Genomic DNA, 23,323 nt, shown 5'->3' on the forward strand with positions numbered 1-23,323 from the left:
AGATCTAACTTACTGATTTGCTTTTTTTTTCCTCTTTTTTGGTGGTCTATCTAATTAATAACTTGAAGGTTGAAATGAGCTGTGGCTTGATAGTTCCATCAGGTGGATCTTCTTAGAAGTTGTTGTATACATAGTGGTATTTTAAAGAGAGACAGCAGTGTATAAACAGTGGCCCCATTTGTAGGCTTCAGCATAGAAGACTGTGAACAGGGAACTGGGACAGGAGCTCAGGCAAAACTGCTGCAAAGCAGCAATGACGTTAGAATCCATGCAGCAAAACTTTCATAAGGTTAAGAGCCGTGTTCTTCTCAAGCTGTAGCACTTACAAACCATGCCTTGATACAGATGGCTCTTTTCCCATCCTTCTATCAGATGCACTCCCCAAAAACCATATTGGCCCAGCTCCCTAAGCTGCGTTGCAAAGCTCAGACAGACTTGGAGGATGGAGCATCAGCAACGGGTAGGGCTGCACCTGAAGGTCTGGCAGGGCTGAAGTCTCTGCTTGCTCTTGCAAGGACCGGGAAGCAGACATTGACTAGAGCTGCAGTTCTTTTGACTTCCCATGGGGGAAAAGGAGCAACCAGAGAGGAGAGCAAAGGATCACTGCCTTACAAGATCCTGGGAAACCCTCCTCAAAGAAGCTTCCAGCTACAGTTCTTTCTTTTTCCACCACTGTCATTTTACCTCACATGTTTTTTCACACCATTTATGAATACTCTCAAAATTCAGTGCAACCAGAATACAGATCAATGGGGAGAGGAGTTACCTTTTATTTTATTTAAAGATATTTTATACAAGTGGCTTCCAAGTGCACTGTGGGCTGTGGCACTGCAGTGGTGCTCACTGGAAGAAGCTGCAGCAGGGACATAGCCTGGCAGGTGTTGGAGAAGGACAGCTGGCACCTCAGGTGAAAGGCTGGGTAAAGCACCATCATGCAAAAAGGCAGATGGAGATGCCCTGCCCAGTAAGGCCCAAGTGATCATCCATTGTGGCAGTCAGATTTTTGAGAACCACAATTGCTGTACACTGGACATCCTACCCATGCTTTCTTGGAATTTTTTTAGACCACTTTTATTAGCATTGCGATGAATAGGTAGTTCTGTGCAATACCAACATCTTCTCTTTCATAAGAAAAAGCTGCAACACTGAAGCATGCTCAGGCGCACCAAACCCGCAAAATTTTCCATGGATGTTTTTCCTTTGTATGATATATTAATTAAAGAACAGTAGTAGTTATCTGTTGGGGTTTTTTGGTAGATTGCATAGTACACAGTGTTTAACACTTCTGTAGTGATGTGTCAATGTGTCTTTTCATTTACTGGATTTCAGGAGTGCACCCGAAATTATGAACGTGTTGGATAATGTTTAGTTTAGTTCACTCAGCAATCAAGATAACTGTGGCATTATCTTAGCCTTGAGATACCTCTTCCCATGCCAAAATGGTGCTTAGCAATAGATGGGGAAAGGTATTGGTCTTTCAGAATTTTTTCTTAATGCCCAATTGAAGTGCTATAAGTTATGCTTCCTACTTGGCTAGCCAAGGCATTATTTCAAAAAGAAAACTGAAGTCAAGACACTTTTCTAGAATTTCAGAAGCCTTTTGAAATTTATATAGAAGTTTCTGAGACTTGAGTTCTACATAAGTTTGTTAAAGCTGTATCATCTCAAAATAGCACATTCCTTGGCCACTTAATTATTTAGCATTGCCAGCAAGCACTGAATTACTGCAAAGAAATGTGAATTCCAGAACTTGGGGTGTTGTGAGAACCTTGTTCTAGCAGGCATGTGTGAGAAACAATCTGAAAGTTTATTTACTGCTCTTCTACTGTCTTGGATTTAATTTTCCAACCTTTTCCCAGGTTACCAGAGAATGTAAATGTGGGAGGGGTTAAGTGGACAGCTCTTGAAGAGTAATTGTTTGGTTTTGCTGCTGTGGTCCACAGACCTCAGAAAGAAGTAATCAGTTTGAGTGTGTGGCTGGGGGTGAGGAGCAAAGCAGAAGCAGAGTGATCACAGCACCATGTGTTTGTGCTCTACTGATGGTCAAACTACACTGCACTGAGTTGCACTGGGTTCAGTGAAAATGAAGAGAAAAAGGAACAAGCATGAGAGGTTCTTGGGTGAGGATGAGACAATGAGCCTGAAGTGGCAAATTAGGCTAAATTTACTGAGGTAAACCTTGTAACACTCATTTCTGCCTGTTACCCCAGTATAATGTTGCATATCCAGTATTTTAAATAAGACTTAATTCATTAATTAATATTGTTCTCTGAGGGAAGTCACTTTATTCAGTTCCTTGAAAAGGTAGTCTTTATAACATTTATCAGTCTTTTTGATGTATACAGTTTTCTCCTCCTTTCTGCTTCTGATTCAAGAGGAAGAGATGGAAAGTTAACAGAGCACCTGTGTTTTTGAAGTTTAAGATGTGTCTGGGGCTTATTTACCATCTCATTGAATTGTGGTATTTGGTTACAGGGTGTTGTGGGAGAGAGAATAAAGAGACACAGTATGATGCATGCACAAGCCCTAAGCTAATGAAAAACTATGTTTTGTAGATCCTTATTCCCACGGTAACCTGCTGGGACAGACTTTTATCAAACCATAACTCTACAAAGGGTATTAATATGAAAAAAAAAAAAGGAAAAAGGCAAGTGCTGTAGATCAAGAGTTTCTGGACCTTGGGCATACAGGTGTATCGGTTCAATCCATTGTTTAAGCCCTTTATTGTTCTCCACGCATAGGTGTCCTTGGGTTGTCAGATCAGCTCACTTGTTATCAACTTGCCTAATTCACTGTGGCATGACAGTAATATGATAATAGTATGCTTTCAGTGATCATTGGGCAGTTGGTTGTCGGACCAACACTTTATTCTCTCACCTGCAGCCTCCAAATCAGATAGTACTGTAGGTCCAAAGTTACAAGCACTGTTAATGCCTTCTGGATGCCATGTGGGATGGGATAGTCTGAGAAGCCCATGTAGAAAGATGTCAATTAACAGTTGCAAAATAGGTGTGTTGTGACTCAGGGTATGTCTGTAGTAGTAAACAGTAAGGTACATGCAGCCACACGAGGTTCTGTGGTCATGTTCAAAGCGCTTCTCCTACGTGAGGTGCCTTGCACAGATCTATTGAGAATTTCTGCACTGCAGTCTCGTAGGTGTGTCCAGGTGAGGCATGGTGTGAATTTTACCACATTACATGTTATGGTATTCTGAAGTTTTGTTTGTTCCTTTCTGCTTGAGCCACACCTTCACAATATCAGGTTTTTGAATATATAGTCTCAAAGACAGATGGTCTATGTCTGACTGCATGTGCTGCAAGTTTCCAAAGCATGATGGCCAGAGTAAATGGAATAAAGGGAGTAAGCAGTACTTTCTAATGCATATTGCTGCTGCTCTTGCTGAAATGTTTGGTCTCTTTCAGATCTACCAACCCATATGTTCTATTAATAATGTCTAGTTCTTTCTCATATGCCTTTGCTCAAATCTATGTTTGTCTTTCCTGTGATTTGGTACTCCTTCCTTAATTAGTCTGATTTCTTTCTACATCAGCTGTGAAGTCGAATAAGTAGGTAATGGGAGGAGGACTAGCAGCTACATGGTGTTTTCCCTATGGCTTTTTGATGCTGAATTCAGCATGGCCAGAAGCATAGCCAGGAGAGCAGTCTGGGCTGGTGAGCAGGGTGGTCACGCAGTGTCCATTCAGGTTAAACATCAGGATGGCTTCACTAGGCTTGCTACATAGAGGGAGAAGGATAGTGATCCCCAAAAGAGCAAGTTCCAGAGAGCTTGAAAGATTTTGGATCAGTACATGGTTTGCTTAATTCAGCTTCCTCTCTGTTTTATCCTGCCAGTTTAGTCTGTCTTATCCCTGTGGAGGCAACTGCAGGCTACATGATCCAGATAATGGTTGTAATCTGAAGAGATGCAAAAAAGGGAAGTTGTCTCACCTCACTGTTCTTTATACAAAAAACCCTTTAGGTTTAACAGAAGGAATTTCGTGTTTGGGAGTGGTTAAGTTTGGTACTATGCATGGGAAGTAGTATGGATAAACTGAATTTTATTAGATTGCTGTTACACAAACACAACTTTTCTTTCTTCTTCATAGGGGCCATTTGTTGTGGTTTTCATTGATTTGGTTGTTTTAAAGGTTGATGGTTTATTGATGATAAATGACTGATGCTGTAGCTACAAGAGTTGGTAGCTGGGAATTCTTCTTCGCTACAGTACTGAAGAAACAAATGACTCCTAAGGGTTCATGGCTTTTTGTTTTTAAATTTTATTTCCAGAAATTCTACGTGGTAAGCATCCTGCTTCAGAGATAAACAGGGAAGTTCCTATCTTCAGAGATGCTGTGTTATTGTTTTTCTGTTCTGGAGATTTACTGTTTATTTTCAATATTAACAAGTATCCTTGTCAGACAGGCTGTGTGTCCTCTGCTTTACAGTCCTTGTTAGACTTTGTCAATTTGCTTTGATGGCATATGAGTCATTAGTATTTATCATTTCATACACAGGAGTCAGTGTTTATAAACCAGTGAATTTTTGCTCTTAGGTTACTTGATGGAGCTGTAGGACTCAGGAGCCCCTTCCTGGTAACTGCCAGGGAGCTGCAGATCCTGCAGTGAGTGGCACTTGGCACAGGCAGGGAGGAGTGTGGCTGCTGGGGCCTTCATCTGCTGCCTCATCAGTTTTGAATTCCTAGATGCCGTAAGTTGGTTTTAGTGTAAAGCTCTTGTCTGGACAAGCAAATAAGATCCCATTGTGGATCATTTCAGACACAGAAATGTGATTGTATCCATCCTAGCAACTTCTTCTCATCCCATGTGTGACAGATATGGGCAAGTCATATTCTGTTCTTGGATTCCTGTATCCCTAGGTCAGCAACTTTTATTTTAGGTAAGGCTGTCTTACAAATGAAGATCCTTTACAGTAAAAAATTACTCTTTCTTTGAATGAACAGCCTTTTGCTTAGCAATTAGTTAGTAAGCTGTGATTTGAATCTGGTTTTCCAAGTCAGCTTTTTGTAGATAACTTCTTGAAGACTGATCTAATTCCAGGATCTCATAGACTGAAAGGACATCAGGCAGGGCAGTGGCACTGCACTGTTTGATTGCACATCTTCTTGGTTGCTTGAGTGAATATAGGGCTTTTGGGAAAAATATTTTTGCATCTTCAGGGACTTGCCTGTAAAACTTCTCAGAGAAAGTACTTGATACTGATCAGAGAGTGTACTTGCAACAAAATTCAGTAATCCAAGTTATTTTGGGAAGCATGTGAGGTCCACAGAATGAAAGGAATATGTTTCCCCAGCAAGTGGTGCTTTGTCACTAAATTTAGTTCAAGACCGCTAGTGTTTTTATCATATACTTAGAATTCCCTTCTTTTAAAATATTGCATGAATAGTTTATGACATAGAAGTTAAAGTTAAAAATCTGGTTAAAAATGCTGAAACATGTAGTCAGCGGAATTAAATAAGATTTATAGATAACATGAGTATCATAAGAAGTACCTCTGCCTAGCTGTTGTCAAAGTTTGTGTTTGTCTCACAAGTGAAACAAGCCCTGTCAATAGAAATCAAGAATTTTCCTCAGGGAGATGTTTGTAGTAGAAGTGGTCTTCTCTGCTTTTTCTGCTCCAGACCTTGATTTAACAAGATTCAGAGAATGAACATTGTTTTCCCACAGAATTAATTTCAGTAAGGCATGTAAAAGGGATTTTGGCAGACATGTAATGGCAGCCCTGCTGTCTCCTGTTAAACAATTTTTCAAGGATGTGCATTAGGTACATTTTTTGTGCTTAGATGAGGGTCATTATGCAGCTGGCGTGGAAGGAAGATATCCATGTTGGGAGTAGCAGCCTTTGAAAATAAAAGAATTTTTCACGTGGTCCCAATCGTTGCTGTGCCCGTGCGTTTTTCCGGTTGCGTAGGCGCTGGGAAGCTGTTAGCTCGCTTGCTGCCTCCACAATGTGACCAGCAGGGCCTTTGGAAGACTTCTTGAAACATGCTATTATAGGCTGCTTTGTGATGAAAAGAGGTCTTACAAATATCTTGAAATTTAAACAGAGCTATTGTGGGTTTTCCTTTTATGCGCATATGTGTGTTTGTCAGCCAAATAATTTGTTCAAAGTTAATCTCAATTACAGAGCATATTGTTCATAATCCCCCATGGCTCCAAAACAATAGCAGAGTGTATGTCTGTTTGAATATATATTTACATACTTACATGTGAAATATGTTTGCTTGTATATATAATTTTGCTTCTAAAGTGGTGATTCATGTTAAAGAGATGGATATTTCATGCAGGATCCTGTCTTTTGAGCAGCACCATCCTAAGGAAACAGTGCAGGAAGGCCTGAATGGAATGAACAGGCTTTGAGCCTGCAGCCAGTCAGTTGATGCAGTTCCCTACATGCAATGCTGGGATTCATCCCAGCACAATGGATGGTAGGGTAGTCTGGGGGGGTTCAACTACTTGGAGACAGAAAGCTTTTGTGTGTCTTTAATTTTAATATCTATGTCTTCTATTTTAATATCTCTGCTTTTCTTCTTCTCCCTGAGCATAAAGGAACTGGTAGGCAAGCGTTGGAAAATTTATATAAACCACAGGTTGTATGTGCTCTGCATAATCCCCCACAAGAAAACCCCAACTGCAGTAACTTCTTAGAGAACTTAGGCTGTGATTTAGTGGCGTAGGAACTCCATTAGCAAAGTGCCCCGCATTTTCTCCTTCTGCTGATTTCAGATAAAGTACTCATCCTTTTTCAGCTGTAAGTATTTAGCAAGGAATTCCCTTAAAATCTTGGTTGGTGTCTGCTGAGACATTGCTAAGCAAAGCTTGCAGCTGCACAAAGTACTTGTAGTGTAAATCTTTGCTCCACAGTGAATGCTGTAGTCCTGTCACACTTGGTGTGTAAAATTGTGATGGTATTGCTGAGCTACTGTAGTCTCACTTTTGCTGTTTGTTGGATCTAGGTGTGTTCCTTGAGTAAGTTAATGTTGTTATATTATATATGGGTATTTGTAGGGGTTTTATTCCTGTGGTCTCTTTGTAGCTTTGTGTTTCCTGGCTCTTGATAAACAGTTTGCTTCTTTCTACCCCTTGCTGTCCACGTTGCAGTAGTAAAATGGTGTGCTGTTTCAAGTGTCTCTCCTGTCACTCTGATTAAGATCATGCCACCAGGAAGGCATAATGTAATAATCCCAAGCACAATGTGATCCTGTTCATTTCAGCTCTTGTTCTTGCCAGATGGACTAGAAAAAAGGTCGTGCATAGGTGGATGGTGAGGCTAGAACTGAAGATAGTTGAAGATAAAACACTTTACTTAAAGAGATAAATCCTGCATGGGGGCATTTCAGTTTGTAATCATGGTGTTATGTAGAAATGAACTTTGAAAGCTAGTTAGGATGTCCAGAATAATACAGCATATAAAGCTAACATAGAGAATACAGAATTGTAATACAGATTTGTGATGGGAGGGAGGAAATATTTTGTCCTTCATTTGTTCTAAGATTTGATGTGAGATTTGAAAATATAGTCATAACAATACCACAGATAGGAATAATAAGATTGCTCTATGAGAAACAGATCTGTAAGAAACACAAGACTACTGGTAATTCTAAACTTGCTAGATTTTACTGGAAGAAATGAGTGCTTTCCTGAAAAAGCCTCTGAAAAGAGGCAAAATTTAAGGCATGCCTTAGGGTAGGGAGACTTCAGGCCCTTAAAAGAATCCCAGCAATTACCTAACCTGCCAACTTTCCAACAAGATAAATGGAAGCACTGTAGCTTGAAGGTGCCTTGGTTTGAATGAGATGCAGTAAGTAAGGTCTCTCTGTTCTTTACAGGCATCATAGATCTGATACTACTTATAAAAGAAGAATAGACTTTGGTGCCCTGCTGACTAAATTGTCCTCTAGAGGAGTATTAGTTACAGAGCTTCTTTGTTAACTAGGCTGTATGCTTAAACCTCTGTGAATTTCTCCTATTAGCAGGCTTCCTAATAGCTTTACATGTAGATATGCTGAGTAAATGCAAGTGTATCCATGTAATTGACATATATAATGTGTATGTATATACCGTTTTATATATAAATAAATGTTTGTGATGTGGAATTTGCACAACTTCACTACTGTTCTTTAAAATGAGATTAAAGAAAGTCGACTTCTCTTTCTGTCCAGGTGCTTCACATAAAGTCTTTCTTCTCCTTCTCTTTAATTTCCCAATTAGCTTTTTTAGTTAAGAGAGGTGTTTCTAAAGCCTCTGTTTGCTACAAGTTTCCCAGTTGCTTGCCTGCTCAGGCTTTCCACATTAGAAAACTAGGTAAGGCCTCGAAGTGTATGTTAACAGAAAAGAAGAACAAAATCAAAACACACAACTCACATCCCCCCCAAACAAATTAAAAAACCCAAACCACCCTGTAGAGAACAGATGATATTTCTTATTTTAGCCCACTTGAAGACAATGTAGGAAATTGTGTTGCACAGCCCAGACTTACAGATAGGTAACAATCCTTTGTGCCATCCTGAGATCAACCTCTTCCTTGGTTTTCTTCATGTGTCAGATGAGTGAACGCTATTATTGCATCCTGAGCAGATACACTGTTTGTGAAGTTCCCCATTCCTGGGAGAAAATCCCACCTGGGGAGTGCAAGGCCCTGCGGGTGTGTTGTGCTTGCCAGGCTGCTCCCTCAGCCTGCACTGCTTGAGGGCGGTGGCATGGCTTGACAATTTAAATAGGCTGCTGGCATGCAAGCTTTTCTCTTCCTTTTCCTACCTTGGTGAAGGAGTTTCATCAGGTGGTTGAAGAAATTCCTGGAAAGCAGGCACTCGAGAGGATGCCTGACACTCACCAGTTGTTCTGCTCTTGTGGAAGGCTGGGGAAATCGCTGTGACCTGACAGGAAAAGTGAACTTCAGTCCCATCCTGAAGTTTTGCCTTAGCCTGTGAACAGCAGATAATTTCATCAAGGATAGTGCTAATTTCTTCATGGCTTTTCCATTATCCTGGCAAATTTGGTTTTTTCAGGTACTTTGGTTTGCCAACACAAATTAAAGCTTTACTCCACACACCCTTTTCAAATCTTTATTATTCTAAATGTAAACCTGTGTGCTTTCTATATCTTCTGTCAGTTGTGTACCTATCTGTTTTTTAGACAGAATTTATATTCCTTTAGAATAGGCTCTATTCTGCAACATTCAGTTTTCAGAGGTTTATTATATGCTTTCAAACAGCATTTGTTTTATCAGCACTTCCTGCAGCATTTGTTACACATGACGACAGCAGCGATTTGATTCCATTTAGAAGAATACCATATTATGTATGGAAAAGCAGTAATTGCTTACCTGTTTGCCAAATACATTCTACTGTGAAAAATATCTAGTGTTGATCTATGTAGTACCAAGCACTGTTATTTCTTGTTTACATTTTCTACAGTTGATAGTTCCAAAAAAACCCAATGAAAATAGTTTATTGCCCACTTCATAATTAAATTTCCATTTGTACGGATTTGGAAGCCTATTCTTGAGTGAATGCAGCATCTACATGTAGACTGAAGTTTTAGCCTTAATTTTTCTTTTCATGTGCCTAATGGCATTCGGGTACAATTTCATGCTTGTCAGAAAAAGCAAAATTTAACTGTGGTGAGAGTTGTTCTTGAAGTATTTGTGGGAACTCCTTGGAAATAGGCAAGATGCCCTGCAGAGAAGCTAGGTCAGGTGGTTTGTATTCACTGCCCTTACCCACAAGGAGGAATAACATGTGGCATTCTACCTGGCTTCTAGTGAGTGTTAGCAGTGCTTAAGCTGTTAATCCTCCTGTCCCTGTGCCTTGGAAGGCAGGGCTCTAAGTACACCATGTGAGTTCTGTCTATGTTCTGTGACTTCTAAAAAACTTCATTTTTCGTTATGAAAATTAGGCAGCACTAAGGCTTCGCTTCCTGAGCTCTTTGCTCAGGCTGAACCCAGTTCTTTTTGTGCTATTCAGACAAGGGGTCCTGCTGTCCGTGCTGCAGCCTCTTGCATGAGCCAAACAAATGAAGTCAGGACCAGTCAAAGTAATGCACCCTGTCATCCCAGTTATTTCAAGTCTCAGGGGTCATTTAATGACCTCATCTATATGTGAGGTAGATCCGTGCCACTTTTTTGAGCTTTAATTTGCTAGTAGAAATAGTAACATAGTAACATGCTCCTCATGACTTGCCAATAGCTGCCAACATTTTTTTCTGACAGTTGGGGAGCGTGTGCTTGCTTTGTCACGGCATTCTTGGTTTTTCATATCTGATCTTAAAATTATTTAAAACCCCTAATTACTCCCACAGATTCAAAGACCAGTATAACTCCTGTGTTACAGCTTGAGGGAATAAGTCCAGCAGTTCATAGTTAGAATTCAAATGTGCTGTGACCTACAGAGGAAATTTCTCATTGAAAATGCAGCGGTTATGAGCTGAAATGGAGTATCTGTTTAGCAGTGTGTTCAGATGAAATTGAAGAGAAGCTGTGAGCTGTACATTGGTATTTGGTGGGAGTGGAGAAGCAGCAGTCCTTGTTCTTTGGTGGCCAGCGGATCCAGTGCTGCTGCTGAGGGCAGGGCCTCTTCTCATCTCCTTGTTGCAAGGCGAAGGAGCTGCAAGGGAGTGTTACAGGCCTGCATATATTACACTCTTCTTCTCTCATTGTACTGCTTTTGAGTGGAGTGTGTAAGCTGTGATTGTAATGGTAGCAAAGCCCAAAATTAAATACTGTGTGAAAGTGAAACTGATGTATCATTTTCATTAGTTTTGGTATGCTCAGGCAGAATTTGTGGGATTAATTTTGAAAGCTTAATCCAGATGGAAAAGGTTAAATTCAATGCTGAATGAATTTGGTTCCAATTCATTTGTTGCCCTTGCTTGCTCTTTTTCTCAAAAGAATTAGAGATTAAGCAGAGAATTGTGGATACCGTCCTTGTTTTCTGCTATCATTTACCTACGTGTTAAATGTTAGAGACAACCTCTCAGTTATCTGCTGCAATAAGTAAACAAATGGAGCTATTGCCATGCCAGCCCTTGAGTCCTGTGGCCTGAGTATTCATGCAAGCACTTATGTTCATTTTTCCTTTTTCCTCAGGATTTATCTGGATCCATTGACGACTTGCCGACTGGAACTGAAGCGACGCTCAGCTCAGCTGTTAGCGCGTCAGGCTCCACGAGCAGCCAAGGGGAGCAGAGCAACCCTGCACAGTCTCCGTTTTCCCCTCATGCTTCTCCACATCTCTCTGGCATCCCTGGGGGCCCATCACCTTCCCCTGTGGGCTCACCCGTTGGAAGCAACCAGTCAAGATCTGGTCCCATTTCTCCAGCGAGTATTCCAGGTAAGTTTGTTCTAACAAACAAAATTAAACCAATTGGTAGGTTTATTAAATACATAAATAAATACTCCCATATTCTGAACTAATTTATTTTCTGATAATCCTGCATTTTCAGGGCTTTTCTGAAAAAAATACATACTTAGAGCAGGAGTAAATTCAATCTAAACTTCAGCTGCCAAGCCTTCAGAATGCTCAAAATTCTGAACTTGACTCCACACAGGTGTTTGATAAATGTCTTTATCACCAACCAATGTGAATACTTGACTGTAGTTTTTGTATTTGGTTTGTGTGTCATTTTTCACATGCTTCTCTCAATTATTTACAGTCCTTTTTTTGTTCTAATTGTGCATTTTTGTTGGGTTTGGCTCTTGAGCTTGAATGGTGGTTTACAGACCTGCAGGATGAGGCAGAGATTTTCCAACTCTGTATTGTGGCAATGTAATTTTGGACATGAATAAAGAATACTGTATGAGATATTTCTTAATATTTGCAAAGATTAACAAGTTACTAGGGATTCAGCCCCATCAGTAGTAATTGGAATACCAGTGGCAGGCTTGCTGCTCACTCTCTTGTGCAGTTCAGAGTATGACACACCATCATGTATATTCAGAAGTTTGTGGAAATCTGTTAAGATAACCAAAAGAAAAAAATGGCATACATTAATTTTAGTTCTTACCTTATCCCCACTTATCTGTCATGTTACTTTCTCCAGAGGGTCAGGCAGCAATTTGTATTTAGTATTTCAGGAGAGTTTATTCTCTTTTTGATGCTCAAGTTTTTTTATTATCTTCTGACATTTTGAATACTAGGGGAATTCCTAGGAGTAGGAGAGTGCTGACATTACTCTAGGGATAACATCAGTTGCTGACAAAACCACAAAATAATAAACATGGACCTCGGTTAAAAGAAACAAAAGCAGAAGTGCCTTTTTGTTAGGTGATTTGAGTGTTTCTGTAAACCAAATGCTGGTTAAAATTCAGAGACTAGAATGTGTTTTGGTATTTGATACAAAGGAATCTGTGTAAAACGTTCCTGCCTGTTTGTTTGCAGAGGTTAAAATAGATAAGCAGAGGGAAATAAGCTCAGTGCACACAGGAATGTTTAGTACTAAATGTGGCCTGAGCATGTTGAGCCCTGATGCTGTGTGCATGCCCTGTAGTTATTTCTTCCCTCTCCAGCCACTTTGACTGGCAACACACAAGCTCAGGTGGATCAGGAATAGTGGGGACAGAGTATTTGCATTGTATGCAGTGTGGTGGCTTTGTATTTCCAAGGTAGTTCCCAGTATTTGATGTAGAAATCCATCTCTGTTGTTGAGTGAAGCTAGATAGTCCACCTGGTTGGAAAGGTAACATTTTGCCACAGTCAGATTCAGGTGAGTAAATGGATTGGCATTTTAGCAGCCTGATTGCTGAATAGGGAAAAAATGTTGTGATGCTGAAAATAGGTTTATTGTAGCCATGATATGTAAGGATGAGTGTGTGTAGGGGGAGAGTAATAACTTTTATGAAACCACCTGATCCCTATGGGGTAAAAATAGAAGGGATGTGGACTCAGAGGTCAGGGTCAGAGTCACTTCATCGTTTCAGATGAGCCTCAAAAGCTCATTTTATAACTCACCTAGTGAAAAGCATTGTCTCTACATACAAACTGTGCCACCATTTTGCATGGTGGTTTTCTGGTCTGCTGCAGTAACACAAAAGCAATTCTTTCTCAGGCACGATTTTATGAATGGTGCTAAATCAAAATCACCCTGCACTGTTTCCCTGTCATAGACAAGCTTCTTGTCTCTGCAGCTCTTGCTAAAGGTGAACTCCCAGCCAGGCAGCTGCAGTAGCATCACTGCTGCTGCTGCTGCTGCTGCTGCTGCTGCTGCTGCTGTTTCTCGAGCTACAAAAAGCAGGAGCAAGGCTGCTATTTAAAGCCTTGTGATAGAGTGATGCTGCTGGGTGCTGGGGCTTTCAAGCCATATGAATTAGACTGTGCTTTCACCTAAGTGTGTTTGCACCATTGTTCTTCATTACAAGGACTTTGGTAGCTTTTATCATCAGCTGCATTCATGAGACCCTAAGAAAAAGTAACACAGAGCTTGTTTGCATTTCTGTGGCTGTTTGCAGCAGTCAGGTTGTAGACGTTTTTAAACATAAATTGTGTAGTACAGCACCTTGCCTTTAGTAATTTTGTTCTCTGCTATTTTCTTCTCCGTTCTCACCCTATCCTTGTTTGTTCTGACCTCATTCCTCTCCTATTACCTCCTGCGATGTTGTGCCACAGTTTCTCAATGTGACATAGATTGGCTCTTTCAATCATTCTCTCTCCAGCAAGTCATTGTAAAATGAGCAGCTGTTGTGTTGCTGATAGCTATAGCTAGGGAAAGCCAAAATGTTGCAGGGGGTTCTTGGTGGGAAGATGGTTAAAATAAAGGTGTTGCTTTCCCAGGGTTTACTGGAAGAGAAGCATCCTTTTCCCAATGACTCCTTCCTTGCAACAAAATTGAAAACTAATTTAACATCAAAAGGGCAGACAAACAAACAGCCCCCTATTAAACCTCCCAAATGGCTGATTCTCTTCCACTGCCTGTTTAAGCTGTCTCCGCACCCCTCTGCAATCCTGCCACCCTGCATTGCTTTCTGCTGCATGCCACGAATTTCACAGGAACAGCCTGGCACAGGCAGCACTGACATTGGCACGTCCCTAGCTCAGTGGGCATTTCCTTCCTGTGCTCTCTGAAATACTGGTTGGATATTTTGTGTGGTAAGTGGCACATGCATATACAGCCTTTGTTTCCATTCACATTACCAGAATAGACCAGGGAGATTAACTCCTAAGAGCAGAAAATGCAACTTGGATGGATTTTGTTCAGAAAGGTAGTTTTCTTTCAAAATCAGAAGACTTCTTGTTCAGATGTATGTTCATTACAGGGCTGAAATCCTACTCTTCTATGATTTCTACTGATTCAAAATGACATTAAGATTTCCTATTAAGTAGATCATTATACTGTTTTGCCAGAAATCCTGATCTCTTTATTTTGTAGCCATCTTTATAATTAGGGTACATATTCTTCCAAAGAATGAGATGGTGATGCCCCGCACTGCTCTGGGTCTTGAACTGTGCCTTATTCAACCCTAAACCATTAGTGGAAGCTGACGCAGCATATATCAAAATGCACTGCTGCTGCAGAAGATTTAGTGGCTGTTAATTTTACTTTTCTCTTCTTTTTTTCCCTTTCCCTCCCGCTCTAACAATTCCAGTTTACTAACAAAGCAAAAATGTAAATAAGCCAAGCTCCCCTTTCTCCCCCCATCCCCAATTTTGATCTCACTGGCCAAAGGCTTTTGTCAGCTCTTTCTCCCTTGCGGTGTAAGCAGCAAAAATTTTTTGATATTAAGAGTTCTGAGAAAGATTGCTGATAGGCCAGGAATCCCTTAACCCATGATGGACAAGCAGATTTTGTACAAGTTAATCGATTCTATTATTTTTAAACCCCTACAGCAATTTTTATCTACATAGAAGAGAAAGGTATGTGATGCTAATAATGAGTAGCAAATGCTGCCTTTAGAAATATGTGATTTTTTTTTTTTCACATGGATCACTATTTTGACTTTGCTTGTATCGATCAGTATTTTGACTTGTGCTTTTAAGACATTCCATGTACTTTCTGAAGAAACAAGTTTATTTTCACTCTGTTAAGTGTCAGCTACATTGTTGTTTTTATTACAGTTGTTGTCTTCTTGCACTGAGGAACTTGGATACAGATGAAGTTACAATTTCCGGAAAGAAATCCATTTGTGGATACTCTGGTTTTGGATGTTATTGCTGGGCTTCTTAATTTTTGCTAACCAGTCAGCATCTTCCTCTGATTAAAAATACCCCAAATTTTAATCGTGATAATTATGTGAATCAATGGATTCAACCATTCAGTGTTAAACTCTACTCTCTGCAAACCTGGAGGTCTTTCACACCTGTATTGATCAGCTAGCTGGCTTGAATTCCAGGATCCATCAGAATTACAGCATTACAGCCAGCACTCCAGGCAAAAAAGAGGAGCAAGAGGGAAATGGGATGCCCAAATGGAACAGTAACAAGAAATCTTGTCTTGGTGTGCATGTTTAGTCAATGTGTGTGGCTAAAACGCTGCAAGAAGAAAAACATGAACAGTAGTCTATCATGGTCCAAAGGGACATTGTGCTGCAAGAATGTGAAAAGGAGTGATGCTTTCTTTCATGCCTTATGAAAGAGAAGCCTACCAGTTGAACCAGTTTCCAGAAGATACTACAGTAAAACAATAGTTTTACTGTAGATCTTGTTTTAAAATATAATTTGGAAAAATGCTTTCCTTGGGATTGAGCTATTCTACATACTTACCCTGTGAATGACCCTATTTATATATTATATGGCATGGACCTCTTTTAAATATATTTGAGGGAGAGAAGACTACCATATGAAAGTGATAAACACTGTTTAATGTCTTTGTGGATGACATGGACAGTGGGATTGTGTGCACCCCCAGCGAGTTTGCCAATGACACAACAAAGCCGTGCAGTGCATCTGTCACACAGAGGGAAGGCAGGGCATCCAGAGGGACCTGGGCAGACTTCAGAGGTGGGACTGTGTGAGCCCTCAACAAGGCCAAGCGGAAGGTCTGGCACCTGGGTCAGGGCAATCCCAACAAATGCAGACTGGGCAGAGGATGGATTGAGAGCAGCCCTGAGGAGAAGGACTTGGGGGTGTTGGTGGAGGAGAAGCTCAGCAAGACCCAGCAATGTGCACCTGCAGCCCAGAGAGCCAACCTTTTGCATCAAAACCAGTGTGGCCAGCAGGGTGAGGGAGGGGATCCTGCCCCTCTCTGGTGAGACCCCACCTGAAGTGCTGCATCCAGCTCTGGGGTCCCTAACACAAGCAGAACCTAAGTTGGAGCAGGTCCAGGGAAGCACCACAAAGGTGATGAGAGAGCTGGAGCACCTCTTCTAGAAGACAGCTTGAGAGAACTGAGGTTTTTCAGCCTGAAGAAGAGATGCCTCTGGGGAGACCATATGGCAGGCAGCCTTCCAGCACTTATAGGTGGCTTACAGGAAGGCTGGAGAGGAACTGTTTAAAAGGACATGAGTAATAGGTCAAGGGGGAATAGCTTTAAACTGAAAGGAAGTTTAAATTAGATATTGGGAAGAAGTTAGTCACTGTAAGAGCAGTGAGGCACTGGAACAGGTTGCCCAGAGAATCTGTCAGTGCCCCATTCCTAGAAGTGTTCCAGGCCAGGCTGGATGAGGCTTTGAGCAACCTGGTCTAGTGGAAGGTGTCCCTGCCCATGACGGGGGGAGGAGGGTTGGAACCAGACAAACTTTAAGATCCCTTCCAACCCAAACAAATGTATTAATCTATTAATTTGTAATACTATGCTTTTTGTTGAAGTTTTAAATACCCTAAAGTAATTGCAAAACAAGAGGGGATTATATACTTGTAAAATGGATATGATCCCCTGTCTAGAAAGATTGTTTTAACACATCTATCAATGTTTCTCCCCTGGCTTCTCCGGAGGCAAAAATCTTGCAACAGCTTGTTGCAAGGAAGATGCATGCTGTTCATTGGCATCCGGACCAGAAAAAAGCCAAAACACAAAATGCCATTGACGTAGCTATGTTCTTAATCACTTCTAGTGCACAAAACATCTAATCAGCAGTTTTGCAAATCTAGAATGCTTATAAATGAAATATGTGAATGTTTCACATAGTAGTAGTTTAAAATCCTTTCTTTTGAATGGTTTGTACAACATTTAGAGCATTTCTGTCTTTTCAAAGGATGAAAAAATAAGCAAATTGTAAAGCGCTCTAGCTCAAGGCATTGCTTCTAGCACAGGGAGCATCTAGCCTGTGATACCTATTAGAATTCAGCCCAGGTCAGAACTGATGAATAATCTGTTGTCTCAAGGCTTCATGGAATATCTAAATAGTCTCATCAGGTTTTGTGAGGAAAGCCTGTGCTACAAAAGGTACTATAAAAACTCCTATCGTACTTGCAATGTTGCCAGAGATCAGGGAGGTGTCCTTCTCTGCAGAGGTGGTCTTTCCAGAACAGGTGCAGAAGATGAAAAGAGACAGAGACACGCTGTTCAAGTTCCTCCTGTTCAGTTTTCATGATGACAGAGGGTTTCATTTTCCACAGGCATCAACCTGCTGTTTTTTATTGGCCCAAAGTTAAATATCAGACAGAAAAATAGTAAATCACCAAAAAAAGAAAGCATGCCCTGGGTGGTTATTTTTTATGGGTAGTTTATGGACTTTAGTTTTAAGTGGTTTCACTTGCTTAAGATCTGGTAATATCGTCAATATCTTTATATTTCACAGTCACACATTGCAGTTTTAGTGTTTAATTGCTGTCTTAAGCCAGTGCCAAACATTTCTGCCCTATGCACGAAAACCTTGAAGGATCCAGCACTGAGTTGTCCAGCACCCTCCCACAGATGGCCAGATCAGTGGCATTCACATCCCCATAGCTGTGCTCTGCCCCATACCTGGTTTATCCTCTTTGCTGGTTCCTGCCAGGCCTGTTTCCACCATCCTGGGAATGGCTGAGCAGCCCGCATGGCGGGGCATCTGCTGCTGTGGACACTGTGGCAGCACACATACACAGGCCACTTCTTGTAGCTCTGTGAGTCACTGGTAGCACCCTGCTGGTACGAATCCATCTAGAATATGAAGGCTGTTGAAATCCAATTAACATATTTGTATAATCATGCATGTGCTCTGCTTCAAGTAACAAAATTCAAATATACTTAACCACAGCGGCCAAGATTTGACAGGTATGTTTGTTATTAGCTTTAGCTGCATGTTCTAAGGCCATCCTTGGACAGTTATTGATTACATTTGATCATTAACCTATGTATTTCTTTATAACTTTTTGTCTCAACCCGCTCACGTTTTTGTCAAGAAATATAAAGTGGTGCGTGTTTGATTTCATATGTTTGGGGGTTTTTATTCTGTCATTATTTGGCTGCACAAATGTAGATTGTCTCTCTTTATTGGTGTTGGCAAATAGGGCATTAATTTGTGTTTTATCATCAATTAAAAAGTTGTCTCTCACTCCCTTGTCCCTCACAATACTAAACAGTGATTAATGAGAAAATGGGAAAAGTCTCTCACATCTCCATCAGTGTGTTTTTGTTGTTGTTGACAGGTGGCTGTTATACCTAGATAAAATAGAGCATAAATGTCATAAGGTATTTGGTTTCTGTGATGGGATAGGCTGCTGCAGTTTTCACTTTTTCAGTGGACTATGTATCACTGCCGTGAGAGATATTTAAAGTGGCCTTCATGCTTCATAGTTAGTGTCAGACTTGACTAGACAGATACGTGGTGTGTCCCTCCTTAGAAGAAGGAGTCTGAGCAATTGCAAATATGGCTTGAATTAATTTTGTGCCTCAAAAGAAGAACATTTTCACTACCTCCAGATAATAATTTTTTTAAAAATTAATGAAAAGAGAGATATCCTTTCTCCTCCTTAGAGACAAAATTCATGCAGCTTGAACTGCGACTTGAAAGATTTGAACAGCCCTTTGACAGCATCCCTCTGTAGGTAGATACGGAAGTCAAATTGCAAAGTGAGTTTTTAGAAAGCAAACACAAAAGAACAATTCACTCCATCAGCAAGCTTTTCTGTTTTTTCCCCATCTTCAGATAACAGTGGACTCAAATTATTGTGATGTGTTGATTGATTACAGCCGTTAAGTTTCTCAGTAATCAGTTTCATCACTTATTCTCAATTCACGCTTGCACCTTTGATTTCTCTTCCACAACAGGGTGATGTGGGTTGTCGTTGACTAATGAAGAACAGAATTGGTTTCGGCGTGAGACAAACGGAATGCCGACACCAATCCCAAAATGCATTAATCTTTAATAATCCACATCTGCATGTTTATAAATGATATAACCAGGAGTTGCTAATGTTAATACTCCCCGTTCCAAACAGAAGCTGACATAGGAGTTGCTGTTTGCAAACTGCATGAGAGGCACGTGGCCGCACGTGGTGCGTGTGACCTTGCGGAGGGAGCTCGCCAGATGAAAGTTCTCGGTTGATTAAAAATACATGAAGAATTGCTTCGCTTCCGCACCGGTCTTTGGAGCTTATCGTTGTCGGGCAAGATGAAATATGGCATGATAGATCTTGTCTTCTAGGGAGATCAGACCCACCAAATGGGTTTTGGAAGCAGGTTTGCCTGAAGGTGCTTTTATCCTTTATGCATTCAACTTGCCCTTTTCTCCCTCATCCCTGAGAACTGCTGAGACCAGGGCTGTGTAATATGCCATATAACACAATAAGAAAAACTAGATTAGCTGAGGGTTTGTTCCTTTTGAGGGTAGTATTAGTGAGAGCACATACATTTTGCTACTAAAATGCTCTTTAATCAGAGACAGTGGTCTAGTATGAGGAGTAGCAGGCAGGACTAGCTGAATAGTTCATTGCCACATAGCGCTGCTCCAATTTCCCTGCTTGCTGGACTTGAGAGAGCCTGGAGGAGCAGGGAGAACTCAAACTCCATTGCTGACGGTCTTCCAAGTTAATGCTGCCTGATTCTGTGAAATTCTCAAACTTATCTGGATCAAGGGAAAAGAAATATGGATAAGAAACAGCAAATTCACATCACGTTCACCCTTTTTTATCTTGCATTTTTTTGCACTATATCATAAATTATTTTTTTTCACAGATATCATAAATGAAAATTGATCTGTGGTTTGGTTAAAATTCGACAATGTTGAAGTCGGAAGTTAAGGTTTTTATTAGGTGGCAAATTTTAGAAATGTATGTCTGCTACATCTATTGTGCTTCTTAGGCTCTTGAATGCAGGTGACACAATAAGGAGCAGCTTAGAGAAAAAATCTCCTCCTAGTTATAAATACAGTCTAGAGAATGAGCACTGATAATGAAAAATTCTTCCTTTTGGAACTTGGTTTAAATCCCTAAATAGAATTCTGAGGTTTTAAGTTTCAGGTGTGTGGCAGGGTAGGTTTCATTCCTGGAAGGAAGAAATGAGCCAAAAATAAGAAAGAAATACTACCCTCTCCTTTGTTATGAGTTTTTAGATATTTAGCACTTGCATCAATTGCAGTTTTATATTCTGTTTAGTTGACATTTTATAGAAAATTTGAGAACGGTTTTCCTCTAGCTGAAGTATATGCTTTTTGCGTTACACGTAATTACTACAAACATGTAATGATGTGTCCTAAGTAATTATAGATTACTAAATCCATGCAACCCTTTACAATCTTCTACTTCAGTCCAAATGCAAGCAAAACTACCATTTTAATGGAAGGATTAAAAGGACAGAGTGAAAAAACACAGTATGCCTACTGGGTCTGGATCATTCCCTAAAGAACATAGGCATGTTTTTAAAAAATTTAAGAAATTACAATTTTCAAAATCTAAAAGCAATTCAGAGGCCATGTAGAGGTGTGAGAGAAAGTGCTGGCAAGCTGTGGCCGCAGCCTCTCCCTACCCCTCTCATCCCAATGCATGCCATCGCTTTGGAGGGCCACAGCGACAGAGTGCAAAACATGTGGAGGGGTGGTTAAACGAGACTTTAGAGGGGGAAAAAAAGAAATTAAATCAGTGGCTGAGCTTTGAAGAGGTCTGTCTAGTGCAGAGCAGCGAGCGAGTGTGGAAGAAAGGAGCAAGCACCTCATCTAATCTTTCTTCTGGGGACCCAGGTGGACAAATTGGCAACCCTGTTCACAGCCTTCCCCCCAATCCCCTTTGTAGCGTAAGAACTGCTAATCGGATCCATGCTGCTGCAACTGTGGTTAGTTATTAACAGAATAAAAGCAGATTTCTTCAAAAGAATGGGTTGGGGAAAACGGCTCTACAAAATTGCAAGGTTGTTAGAATCTTAAATGCACAGCAGTCGGTTTTTCCCTATTCTGAATTAGGCGATGAATACGGCCTTTCATCTGTCACTGTGCCCATTTCTTCAGAAGGCAGCCAAACATTAGGCTTCTCAAACAAAAAAAAAAAATTGTTTGAAAGAGGAAAAATATTGGGGAACAGGAAGAATAGGAAAACGAGAAGGAGAAATCAGGTTTTGTTTTTATTAATTTGGCCTGGTGAGAGAAATATGAGCTTGCCTACTCTATTCAGTTCCTGCATGCCAGCCACTGTGAGCCACCATTTCTGAATGTGGGGATTAGAAAAGATTTAACTGGTTGCTATCCTGGGCTGCACCATTCTGGACTGGCCTCCAGCAGAAATATCCTTGGCTGGAAACTCTCCCAAGCTTAATGGAAATAATGCATTAAATGGATGCAGAGTTAGGCAGAGGTGAAAGCAGAAAGAATTTGATTCCCCCAAATGAAACTTCTCATAACTGCAAAGTGAAATTACAGGTTTGGGGTAGGTGTTACTGAGGATAGAGAAGCAGTGATTCCTAGATTTAGACTGACTTATGCCTTCACTTATACAAGTAATTAAATGATGCATCCTTAATTTTGAGGAGCTCTACTGCCTTCCTGGTTTGCAGCAGAATTTTGGAATTTGTTGCAAAGGAATAGTCCTCAGGCAGACAGTTGCTTGCTGTGACCTACTGGAAAGCCACTCATTATTTGGGTGAGTCGCATGCTTCTGAAGATTCCAATTGACAGCTTGCTTTGGGCTTATTTCCAAAATCTCAGGAGAAAGTGCTTTACTTTGGTCTAAACACAGAGGTGACTTCTGGATGGGGCATGGATGAAACAGACCTGCTTGGCAGTGTCTGCTGCTGCTCTCTATTCCCCTCCAGAGCAAAAAGAGCTTTGGCCTTGGAGGGCAATATATTTTCTTTCCTGCCTCTTGCCACCAAGACTGTTGTCAGCTCAGGCAGTGCTAACAATTATTTCACTTTATACTCCTGAGTATTTGTTGCAGTCTTTATACCTTACTCAGAGGTTCCACAATCTGGGAATAAATCTTGGATGTCTAATTTGACAGACCCCAGTTTCAGCTACTTAATTCTTTTTTTTTTTTTTTTTTTAAGTCCATAATATAATGAATTATTCTGTAGTAAGGGTGACATTTGGATGGTGTTACATAAGTAATACCTTGGGACTACATGCTGAGTAATGAGGATGAAACAAAATATTGAGTAGTTACCTCATCCCATCAGTGTCAACTTTGCTTTGAATTAAATGTTATATCATGTCAAACAAGTATCTTCTACTCATGAAATTAAGATGTTTATGCTTTTGCATTTGTGCAGAGGAAAGTCAGAGCTAGGGTTCTCTAGGCCCCTTTGCTCATTGTTGCATTTTTAATGGAGATTTGAGAGCAATTTAGCACTTAAGTTACAGTGATTTCTTTGAAACTTGTCCACAACCCCATTCTTGATATAGTGAATGTGAGATAGATAGGAAAAAGAAGGTGAGAGTGTAGCTTTCAAGTGTTGGTAGTCTGAGAATTTTGCACTTTCGTGAAAAGCAAAGTGGGGGTTTTTACTTCTTGTTGATTTTACGTGGATTGTGATACTCACATATGTTAGAGAATCTTGTGTCTTCGAAGCATGATACATTTGTTTTAATAGGTAATACGGAAAATCAAGGCTAGGCCTGACAACAGTCTTGATAACATTTTGTGATGTAGAGCATCCATAAATCTGCCATAAGTTGATAAGCTCCTTGTTCAGAAGCTTCTACAGAAGCTTTTTGTTGTTGCAATGGAACAAATCAGCTTCTTGCAGTCTCGCCTTCAGTGAGCCTCTCAGCCAGCCACCAAAAGCATTCCAAGACAGGAGGGTTCTGGGTTCGGTCCCAAGTTCCTGACTCAGGGTGGTGGAAATTGTCTTGGTAAGCAGGCTGCAGTGGATTGCCAGCATTGTAAGGAATTATTGGCTGCAGTGTGGTGCTGAGCCAGAGGCTTGGTCTGAGTGTGTTTGGCTCTGCATATCCCAGCACAGCCGCAGCTGCTGTATCTGAAAGGGTCCTCATGTCTCAGGCCTTTTAAAACATCTGCACTCCGATTACT

At 40.7% G+C, this 23,323-nt stretch overlaps 1 protein-coding gene across 6 annotated transcripts in view; it reads left to right on the forward strand.

Annotated features, from left to right (window-relative positions):
- ARID1B (AT-rich interaction domain 1B) overlaps positions 1-23,323 on the forward strand; it is a 326,002-nt gene that overhangs the window by 216,130 nt on the left and 86,549 nt on the right. For all 6 annotated transcript variants that reach the window (XM_068184669.1, XM_068184668.1, XM_068184670.1 and 3 more), the window contains one exon: positions 11,104-11,347. In XM_068184669.1, coding sequence (XP_068040770.1) covers positions 11,104-11,347 — 244 coding nt within the window. The remainder of the gene's footprint in view (positions 1-11,103; positions 11,348-23,323) is intronic.

Source organism: Anomalospiza imberbis, chromosome 3 (assembly GCF_031753505.1).
Source record: "Anomalospiza imberbis isolate Cuckoo-Finch-1a 21T00152 chromosome 3, ASM3175350v1, whole genome shotgun sequence".
In the NCBI taxonomy this organism is placed as follows: Eukaryota; Metazoa; Chordata; class Aves; order Passeriformes; family Viduidae; genus Anomalospiza; species Anomalospiza imberbis.